The sequence below is a fragment of the Octopus bimaculoides genome, chromosome 1, assembly GCF_001194135.2.
Source record: "Octopus bimaculoides isolate UCB-OBI-ISO-001 chromosome 1, ASM119413v2, whole genome shotgun sequence".
NCBI classification, from domain to species: Eukaryota; Metazoa; Mollusca; class Cephalopoda; order Octopoda; family Octopodidae; genus Octopus; species Octopus bimaculoides.
Window position 1 is genome coordinate 182,373,683 of NC_068981.1, and position 10,958 is coordinate 182,384,640.

At 37.5% G+C, this 10,958-nt stretch overlaps 1 protein-coding gene across 1 annotated transcript in view; it reads right to left on the reverse strand.

Annotated features, from left to right (window-relative positions):
• LOC106872707 (2-hydroxyacyl-CoA lyase 1) overlaps nt 1–8,316 on the reverse strand; it is a 34,976-nt gene extending 26,660 nt beyond the window's left edge. The window contains exons 1-3 of the mRNA XM_014919783.2: nt 7,519–8,316; nt 3,289–3,393; nt 1,341–1,381 (exon numbers count right to left, since the gene is read on the reverse strand). Of these exons, the coding sequence (XP_014775269.1) occupies nt 1,341–1,381; nt 3,289–3,393; nt 7,519–7,578 (206 nt within the window). The 5' untranslated portion in view covers nt 7,579–8,316. The remainder of the gene's footprint in view (nt 1–1,340; nt 1,382–3,288; nt 3,394–7,518) is intronic.
• Between the last annotated feature and the right edge of the window lie 2,642 nt (nt 8,317–10,958).

Below are 10,958 nucleotides of genomic sequence, written 5' to 3' on the forward strand. Positions count from 1 at the left end.
ACGTCTGACGTTCCGTGTGTCATGTGGTTCGTCTGAGTTCATTGTTTCATTGTTGTTGTCTTGTGGGACTGTCGTAGTAAAATGTCATTGATATATATATGGCGGACATGACTTTTGTTTATTCATAACGAACATTGGGTGAGTGCGTTCTTTGTATGTAATTGAACAATAAATGTAATAATTAAATTGTATAACTCGTTATGTTATCTCTGCGAGTCAGTCCGAGGGAAACATAACACCAGTGTCATGCTTGTAGCCCAATATTATAACCACTGTTCAGTAATGTAGCCACTGAGGTATTCCATATCTACAATCAGTTTATTGACTGGAGGGGAGACACCAAGTATCATAGTGGGCAGGATACAACCTTCTGATGGTTCAATCCAGGCCAGCCTTGATCTAGAAAAGACCAATGATAAAAGGCTTTCTATCTATGACATCCCATCCTGTTTCCAAACATTGTATCGAGGACTTACATTTACTAGTGTGTAGTTAACAAGCAGTGCTGATTTCAAATCCTGTCATGGTCTTGGAAAAGGCAATGGGGGATCCACTCCAGTGAATCGTTCTCATATCCTGAAATTTGGAGATTTGTCAAAAACTTAATCTTTCCATAACATTGATGAGTATTTTGAAGAATTATTGCATTTTGAGAAGACGACTGAAGGCCTATCTTCAAGTGATGACAAGTCTGGATTCTGTGATGACAAGTCTGAATTCGGCAATAACACCTAATGAAATACTTGTAAAATTTACAGAGTTCCAACTGTTTATTGTAGTTATTTGTTAAAAGAAATAAAAAATTTGACATAGATCAGTGCTACTCAAAGTGGTGTTCCATGGCACCGGTCTGTGGCAAGTTTCCAGAAAAGAAAGAAACATAAAATTCTTATGTAATATTGTATTATTTGTTTACAAAATAAATATAAGATTTAAAAAATTGTCAACTTTTATTACATTCATTATATATATTGTTTCCAGTATAAATTAATATTTCTAAGAAATATTACTGGTCCCTGGCACATTGGAAAAAAAAAACTGCCAGTACACCACATCAGATAGTTTGAGAAGCACTGACATAGATTATATCTATATCTGAATTATTCAAACAATTGTTCACATGGCTGAGTGGTCTTCATCCAGCAGTGATGAAGCAGCAACATCTTTTTCCATTTAAAGTGAACAAAATAAGTGCCTAGCTCTATTTTTATTTTCATTGAAGCAAGTAAAATATGTGCCCGGTTTTATTTTTTTCACTGAAGTAAGTAAAATATGTGATAGACCACAAGGACCATTGCAAGATTTGAATTCCACCTATACCAAGAAAAAGAATAATTTACCTTCTTGTTAGGTAACCAATCACACTAGCAGCATAAGAAGCCTGGAAGACAAAATTGTACACCATTAGAACAGCAACAGGAACTAAAATCTAAATGACATCTTTTTGCTTTCCAAGCTTTTATTTACAGTCAATTGGGTTAGTCGAACACAATAAGTAGATGTTGACCATAAATGAAATTTGCTTAGGGGATGGAAACCCAGTTTTACTGGAGGATTTTCCAGGTGTTTTCATTGTTCTTCTCCACCCCAAAAATTTTAAGGGTGCACTTGCACCCTCTGCTCCAAAGTCTATGACATTGACTATCATGTCTTCACTCCTGTACTCACCTCACTAACCATCAAAGATGAGCAGGATCAAACTGATTTTTATCCTTATTGATTGTAGTGGCTTTGATTGTTAACATCATTGTGAAAGAGGATGTTAAGGGATCAGTTATTGATTTGCATTAGATCTATTTTTTAAATTTATTCATTGGAATGGTATGTATGAAGGAAACATGGATTCTGCAGACTATTGCAGACTATTCATCTAGGAGGCAGTAATCAAATAAGAGCTGATACAGGCTAGAAAGCTCTCTTTAGTCTAAGCGCAGGCAAACCTTTTTAATGCTGGTGAAGTGATAAAATTCACCATACCATCTTGTAAGAAATATACAACTTTATTGTAATATTATATTGGTACGCAAGATGGGAAGTCATAATGAGACTGTAAAAACTTATTCAGTCTGTATAATTTCTCTATTGCGCACACAGATACACATACACACACATGTACACACACAAATACGAGCTCCATTGCACAAAGATAATATAAAATAAGAACACACACACATATCCTAGCACATGATTACACATACAAACAGAAGAAGAAGAGCAGAGAAAGATAGAAAGAAAATGTGATCAAGATAGTACAGAGCTGATCCCCAAATGAAATAATGCAAGAGAAACATCTAAGTTTAAACATAAAAGACTATTAGGCAGTCTATTATACAGTTTGCAAAGCTCATTACTATTTTGTGTTTCATTTCAGTGAATGAATAAAATATGAGGTGCATTCCAGAATTTCGAGACTTTCTTTAAGAGAGGCAGCAATAACTGTCTTTATTTATTTATTTATGCACCCTTTTAAAGCCTAGCCAGGCTCATGGGCCCGGTTTCCTGGTTTCTATGGCATATGTGTTCCCCCCAGCTGGACGGGACGCCAGTCCATCACAGCGTTACTCAAGAAACAGGAAGAAAGAGTGAGTGAAAGTTGGGGCGAAAGAGTACAACAGAGGTTGCCACTACCCCCTGCCGGAGCCTCGTGGAGCTTTAGGTGTTTTCGCTCAATAAATACACACAACACCTGGTGTGATTTTGTATGCACAAACCTAATTTGCAGAGAGCATGTCACCTCACCAAAGGTCACTTGTCGGTTCACCAGGACCATCTCTCAAGCTTCTTGAAACTTCATGTCAGTGATGGAGGCTGATGAGTGACCTGCTCCCTCTTCAGGCTTCATGCTTGTCCAGACATTTTTAAACTTCTTGATCCTATCACACACTTCTATGCAGTAGGGCACTTGAAACCTAGATTGAATTTCAGCCCCTGATACACCTTCAGACTAGAGAAATCAAATCACAGATCTCTGGTTTTCCTTGATGGCTATTCTACCAGCAGAATAGCCATTTTTATTCTGTAACATAAGAAAGAAAACTGAAGAGATCAAGGTCGAATCTTGGTTACATAACTACAAGAGTACCACCCTTTAGCATGCAAGCACCGGAGGCAGTGAAAACAACTTAAAGAAAGAACTGGCAAAAGTGCATATTATTTTTGACTTCCCCTTGTAGTTCTGAAAACCCTCCACTCTCACCCCAGCCCATTTCAATACTGATGGATGGGAACAGTTTGAGGCTAAAACTGGAATCATTCAATTTACTTGAGATTTTTGTAAATAATACTTACAGCTTGCTCGTTCCTCATAGCCACAAACTTGATGCCAGCAGTTTGCATGGCCATTGCAACTTCGATAACCGGAACACCAACAATGCCAAACACATATTCAATACCCTGGATCAATGTGAAAAGAAAAGCAACAAGTTATAAGCCAAACATATCACACACAGGCATGTGACAGTTTTAAATATTCAGGGATGGTTGTAGGGCAGTGTGTGTACAATACATGAGACAGAACAGGCTTACAAAGAATTATATATTAAGTTCAGTAACTTAATGGAAAAAGATATATAGAAAATAATTAGGTCTTTTGACTGAAGCAAACAGAACAGAAGACCAAGTAAAAACAATAAACAGAATAAATAGGGGATAAATGCAGAAAATATATAGAAATATGCAGAAATAAAAACTGAGTATGTTGAAACTAAGTATGCATGTATACAAACATAAACAGTAATATATAAACAACATGGAAGATTAACATATTTTTATGGGACCCTCCAGTCTCTCTTTCCTGAATTGCCCTCACTGCACTCACCCTCTCCCTCAATTTCTCTCACTGTCCTCTCAAAACAGCTTCTTTACCACCTCAGTACCCTTTCTCATCTTCCCTCCCCACCTCTGGCCTACTCCCATGATCCCTACACCTCTCTATCCTTCAATGACTATCTGAGGATTCCATTCTACCCCCAGTCTATCGCTCCCTTCCTATCCTCTTTTCCTCACACCTTTCTACCACATTTGCCCTTATAATGTAGGATAGCCCTAGACACCCCCTACACAAGCCACCTTTTCACTTCTCTTATTCGTCCCTTCCTTTTCTCACTAACCTTTGACAGTAATCCCTTACCTTTTCCTTGTACCCTGCCATAATTCCTCCTCCAATAGTATCCCCTCTTTTACTCTCTCCACTGCTATCCTATCACAACTATAAATCTGTTCCTCTCTGTCCTTTTTCTTCAGACACATTGTCATTACCATTTAATGTTCATGCTTCATGGTAAAATGTGTTGGACAGCGTGAGTGGATCCAATGGATCCTAGGACAACATTGTGCTCCAATGTCTGCTTTGGCTTGGTTTCTATGGCTGGACACCCTTCCTAATGCCAACCACTTTAAGAGTGCACTGGGGGCTTTTTTGTGTCACCAATATCAGTGAGGTTGCCATGTAGCTTGCATGACTAGAAAGCCTTAGTGGAAGAGTTGTTCTAGGCAATAAGGGGTTAAAGTATGAGAGAAGGTACAGCAGGAATTTTACTATAGAGGAGCTACATGGCTACTCACATTTAGAAGAGAGGATGTTAAATGATAATGAAGATGATGGTGAGAATGAGTGGGTGGAGCTAGCAAGAGATAAAATAGTGGTGATGAGATATCTTCATGGTCCCTCAAAGTATGAGGTGAATAAAAGTGAGTGCAGACAGAGAAATGAGGATAAAGTCATCAAAAATAATTAATACACATTAGTAGACAGAGACAACAAAATATTAGCTATTGACTGGAATATGATCTAGAATTTCATACACTAAATTAGCATTTTGTAGTAAATTAGATAGCATCTACTTTGATAAATCCAGTACTTCTTTTGATCAGCCAACACTATACAAGCAAGATGTGGTCCACTGATCCAAGATAGTATCTCTGAATAAGAAGTGAATAACTGAATTAGAGTGTGACAGACCACATAACCCAAACCAGAATGGAAGGCAGGTGTAAAAAGAATGGCTATGATGAATTAATAGTTGATATTTTATAATTGTAAATCACCATCATCCTCATTTTTATACCCACTATCCATGCTGGTATGGGTTGGATGGACTGTCACACTCTAATTCAGTTCTTATTCAGAGTTACTGTCATCTTGGATTGGTGGATTATGTCTTGTTTGTACAGAGTCAGCAGATGAAAAGAAGTACTGCTTATCAAAGTAAATGGTATCCAATTTAAAATGTATGATGGGGTGCTGGAAAGTTCCTGGCTTTGGGTAAAAGAAAATACAGGAGGATCAATTAATTATGATTTTATTGAATTTATTCCCCTCTCAGATTCACACACTTATTGCAGTTTCTTTAAGCTCTGTAAAAGAATTTGGAAGGTTGAGTCTCCAACTGGGCCTTTCATGATACCCTTAAAGCCAGGAACTTTTCAGCACCCCCTTGTATATGCCTGCCTTCTCATCCTCACTGGCTCCACAAACTGCCTCTGTCTTGTCCTCGCCCCACTCTCAGCAACTGAATTATTTTTACTATTCCTGCTGCTCACGGCCCCTACACTTCTCTATCCATCTGACTTTCCCAGCTCATGACTATTGTTTCAGTCACTCTTCAATAATAACCCATTTTGGTAGTCTGCCTTACCATAAAATCTTGCAAACCACCCACCACCCACTCCTACTCAGCTTGTGCCTTGGGCTGGAGGGGGGGCATCTGAGCACCTTATTGCCATTATCTACTGATAGTTTTCTCTTTCTTCTCCTAGATGTGAATACACCATGCAGATCCCTCTGCAGAAACTTGCTCTGTGCCCCCACACCTCACAGTAATCCTCTTGTCTCCTAGCATGAAGCTGACCTGCCACTTACCCCAAGGCTTGTAGTCCTGTGAACTGCATGGTAACCATGATAGTACAGTTAGTACAAAACAAGCACCCAATCAATGCTGTAAAGTGAGTGGCATTAGGAAGTGCATCCAGCCATAAGAACTTTGCTAAAAGCAGTCACTGGAATTGGATACGGACCTTGGAGTTATTGAATCCTATCAAATCGTCCAACCTATGCCAGCTTGGAAGGAAGGAAGGTAGGTGGGTAATTAGGTAGGTAGGTAGAATTACAGACTATTGATTTTTAAAAACTTTATAATGAACTATCATTCATAGGTGTTTTCCTAAGTTTAGTTGGTAAGCTAAAAAACTAGTTGTGAAATTTTGAGTGAATGATTTCATTATATGTTTTTTCTGTCAACATTTTAAGAAAATTTTTTAAATAAAGTCACACACAAAATATGAAGTCCATCTCTATTTCACATATTATTTTGTATTTTATACATGGCCCAGCAACTTACTGACCCATTCCAAAATCATGAATTTCTAATTTTTTTTTAAAGGCTTACCCCATCGTTTGTAAGTGCGTAGTGCAAAAAAAAAAAAAAAGAAACTAAAATCCGTCATTAAGGACCCTAGGAAAGGAAAGGGGGGAAATAGATTTTCAACATTTTTAAAAATAAAAGTCCCTCCCCCTATCATTTGGAAGTGCGCGGTGTAAAAAAAAAAATTAAAAATTCCCCTTATGTGGGTGAGCTATAACGAAACTCCGCTCGATTCTACTCTGACCGGGCTACTTTCACCTTTTTAACCAGCAAAAAAATAAGAGTTAACGAGACAAATGTTTGAAAATAACAGCCAAATCTCCATCAAATCACCCCCTACCACCTTTAAAAGACACACACTAGACAATATGTTCCTGTGTATCCTGCACACAAAAAGGGGTTAGTCACCATCGGAATGCTTTTGATTCACCAGAAAGGGGAAGGAGTTCACATCATCTCACTCAAGTTGACCAGGGCCCTCTGACAGGACCCTTCGCTTTGGTCCGGAGCTAAAACAACAACAAATTGAGTTCTGTCGCAGACACATGACCACAACTTTTAATGGGAGTAAACAGCCAAATATATGAAGACCCTGTACTTTTCTTATTTCAGCAATAGAAGGGTGAAAGGGCAAAGCTGACCTCGGTGGTGTTCGAATAAAGAGGACATAAAGCATTTTGTTCGACGCCCCTATTAGTTTTATCAGTCTACAACTCTCTTAACCAACATAATATCGAAAGGAATGGTTGCAGAAGTGAACAATAATAATTATAATCCTTTCTATTACAGGCACAAAGCCCGAGGTTTTCGGGAGATAGGGGTTAGTCGATTACATTGACCCCAGGGCTCAACTGGTACTCATTTCATCGTCCCCTAAAAGGATGAAAGGTAAAGTTAACCTCAGCCGAGGTAAAGTCAGACACACTGCCGCTACATTTAGCTCGGCGTGCTAACCAGCTCTAATAACAATAATAATAATAATAATCCTTTCTGCTGTAGGCACAAGGCCTGAAATTTTGAGGGAGGGAGCAAGTCAATTACATCGACCCCACTCCTCAACTGGTACTTAATTTATCCACCCCGAAAGAATGAAAGACAAAGTCAACCTCGGCGGAATTTTAATAATAATAATAATAATAATAATAATAAAGCTTACTTGTTGTTTTAAAGCATTCGCCAAAATAGTAGCACCGTCTAACTCTTCTGCCTCTGTCATTTCAATAACTTGGAAATTCTCGAAGTTTTGTTTTTAACCACGCATAACAAGGGGCGAAGTACAGGTCGACTTCAGCACAACGACTGACAGTCGAAGCACTTGGTTTAGTTATAAATATTGTTCCGGCCGGATTATTTAGTCTAATCTTCTATACGTCTCATACTTTTGTTCTTTTGTTTTTCTCTTACATTTTTTCTAATATTTCATAACTGCTTGTAAACAGTAAGCATGACAGGGTGTTTAAGGAGGTCACTTTACAACCATGTGGTTTTTTTCTTCACTCCCAGTGTGCAACACTTTGGGCAAGTGGCTTCTGCTATGGCCCAGGATTGGCCAATGTCTTGTGGGTGAATTTGGTAGACGGAAAGTGTGGAAGTCCATTGTACACACACACACACACGCACATCCTCTAAGTTCGTTTACGGGAAATGTTTTTGAATATGTATATAAAAGCTCCTATTTCAATTTGCCAGGTACAGCCTAATGATACCAACTAGCAATAACAGTTTTTGTGGGTTGTATCGAGCTGTGTCAGTATAATGTAGGATAATAATAATGATAATCCATGGATAGGATTTATAAATATTTTAATGCATCGCTACGTGTGTTTCTACAAATCACGTTTCTTACGATAATAGTCCTAAGAAACGTGTGCTTGGTGGGAATGCGCATAGCGATGCATTAAAATATTTATAAATTCCATCCATGTGTTGTTGTTACTACTATAAACATATATATATAAAAACACACACAGATACATACATACACACATGGGTGCTACTTTAGTGTGTGATATACAAGGGAGATTACTCTAGGTTACTTTTTAAATTATTTTGTACGTACTTAGCACTGTAAATGTATTTTTTCAAACTTCTTACTATTTTGATAATGAGAAAAACCATATAATAAATCAAAATAAGTGCGTAGATCACCTACCAAAGTAAATTTGCTCACGTAGATCACACGGAAAGTAGCACTAACACAAACTAAACTAAAAAGTAACCTAAAGTAATCTCCCTTGAATAGATCACACGCCAAAATAGTACCCACACGTGTATATATATGTATATTTGTGTGTATGTGTGCGCGCTGTGTGGCCGTAGAACTTTGGACGAAAAGCTCGATAGAATAAGTACTAGACTAAAAACCTCCCTTGGCCGCTGTCGAAGAACTGAAACAAGTAAAATATAAAAGTAGGTAAACAGCTTCCGAAGTATCAATCATTCATTCATTATATTTATGAAGGAGTATCTGTAACTCATTATAAAACCAACATTACAAAGGGTTTTCGAATAGAACCGGGTAGACACACGCTCACATACATACATACATACATACAAACCAGAAAGGAGAAAGCTGATTCGAAGACTACAGATCCAAGAGAGACAGTGACGCTCTTGTAATCACAAGGTACAACTGCATGTGTAGGCTATGCCATGTTTCTGTACTACCTCCCTATGTGGCACGATGTTGTTGCTAAAACAATTTACAATGCCATCCGAAAAAATACTCTCCTGAAATAAACTTAGAAAAATCCCTGTTACAGAATACATTCATAAGCACCAACTCAAAGAATACTGGGGGAATATTCCCATCAAAACTTCTGTTAAACGTAAACATAATGGACCGGATATTGTTATTTGGAAACAGAGGGGCAAAGGTATGTACCATCATAGAGGTCAGCTGCCCTGTAGATATAAATATCTCTTTGAAAATCAAACAAAAAGAGAATATCTGTGGTCAACTGCTTCGAAACCTCCAGCTTCTAAATATATCTAGACTATGAATTCATATTCATTCCAATAATAATTGAAGCACCAGGTTTTGTTAGTAAATGCTTAAAGGAGAATCCAGATAAACTGGGATTTTCAGAAAGAGATATTGACCGGCTGATTTGTATATTACAAGTGCAATCTATGAGTGGAACAGTAAACATATGCAAGACTTTTCTCAAGTTCCAAATGTGAATTTGTCTGTGTTAGCTACATCCCAAAGATGGAGCCTTGTATCTTTGTTGGATACCGGCTCCCTCCTCAGTAGAAGATTTATAATAATTAAAAATTAGAAGAGACATACATACAAAGATACTCTGTTGATGTTGTTGAAATTCCAATGAAGGAGCCTTGGATCTAGGTTAGACACTGGTTCTTTCTCTATTGGCAAGAAATCTTGAAATAAAACTGAATAACATACATACATACATAAATACATACACAAACATACACATACACACACATATCGGATTAATGAAACTTCCACTCAACGAGGAAATAGATGTGATAAGCGATATGCCTAAACAAGTGTCCCCCCCCCCCTCTACCGATTTTGTTTCCTCTCTACCTTCGGGAAAATGGATATTTTTTAATCAAATTTTCGAAAAATACCTTTCAAATGGTGTATATTGCGACTATAGTGGAATTAATTGTGGAAAAATGGTGGGTGCAATGGGCCTATAGTTTCCTGCCATCTCGGTGATTTCATTTTTGGCAACAAGATTTGTCCTTGCTGTAGCAAACCAATTTGGTATATCACTCTGACCTTCCATAGTCCTTTCGAACATCCATATCAATGTATGTATGTATGTATGTATGTATGGTTCATTGTGTTAAACTATCATAGGAGCTTTTTCGTTTTCTTCCAACCATAAATTTGAATCTGAAAATTGTGATGATGATGATGATGATGTTTCTTTCTACTATAGACACAATGCTGGTACTTATTTTGTCGACTCCGAAAGGATGAAAGACAAAGTTGACCTCGGCGGCATTTGAACTCAGACGAAATGCCGCTAAGCATTTTGCCCAGCGTGCTAATGATTTTACCAGCTTGCCGCCTTGATAATAATAATAATAATAATAATAATAATAATAATAATAATAATAATAATAATAATAATAATAATAATAATAATAATTATTATTATAATAATAATTTCTTTATTAACTGCAAGGGTTGCCAAAAAAAAAATCCAAAAAGCATTTAAGGCACATAAGGTTTTATGAGTACAAAAAAGGAAACTCTGCAGCCAAAGTGACTCGAAACATGCACTCAGTTTATGAGAAAGAATGCTTGAATGAAAGAACTTGCAGTAGATGGTTTGCAAAATTCAGAAGTGGAGATTTCAGCTTTGAAGATGAAGATCGAACAGGATGTCCAGTTGAGTTTGATGATAATCTCCTTGAGGCATTACTTGAAGAAAATTCTGCATTATCAGTTGAAGAATTGGCAATAAAGTTTAGTTCAAACCATACAATTGTTCATCGTCATCTTCAACAACTTGGAAAGGTTCATAAACTTGGAAAATGGGTGCCTCATGAATTGTCCGAAAGCAAACGCAAATCCCGAAATCTGCTCTTCTCTCCATTCTCGCGAACGCATTT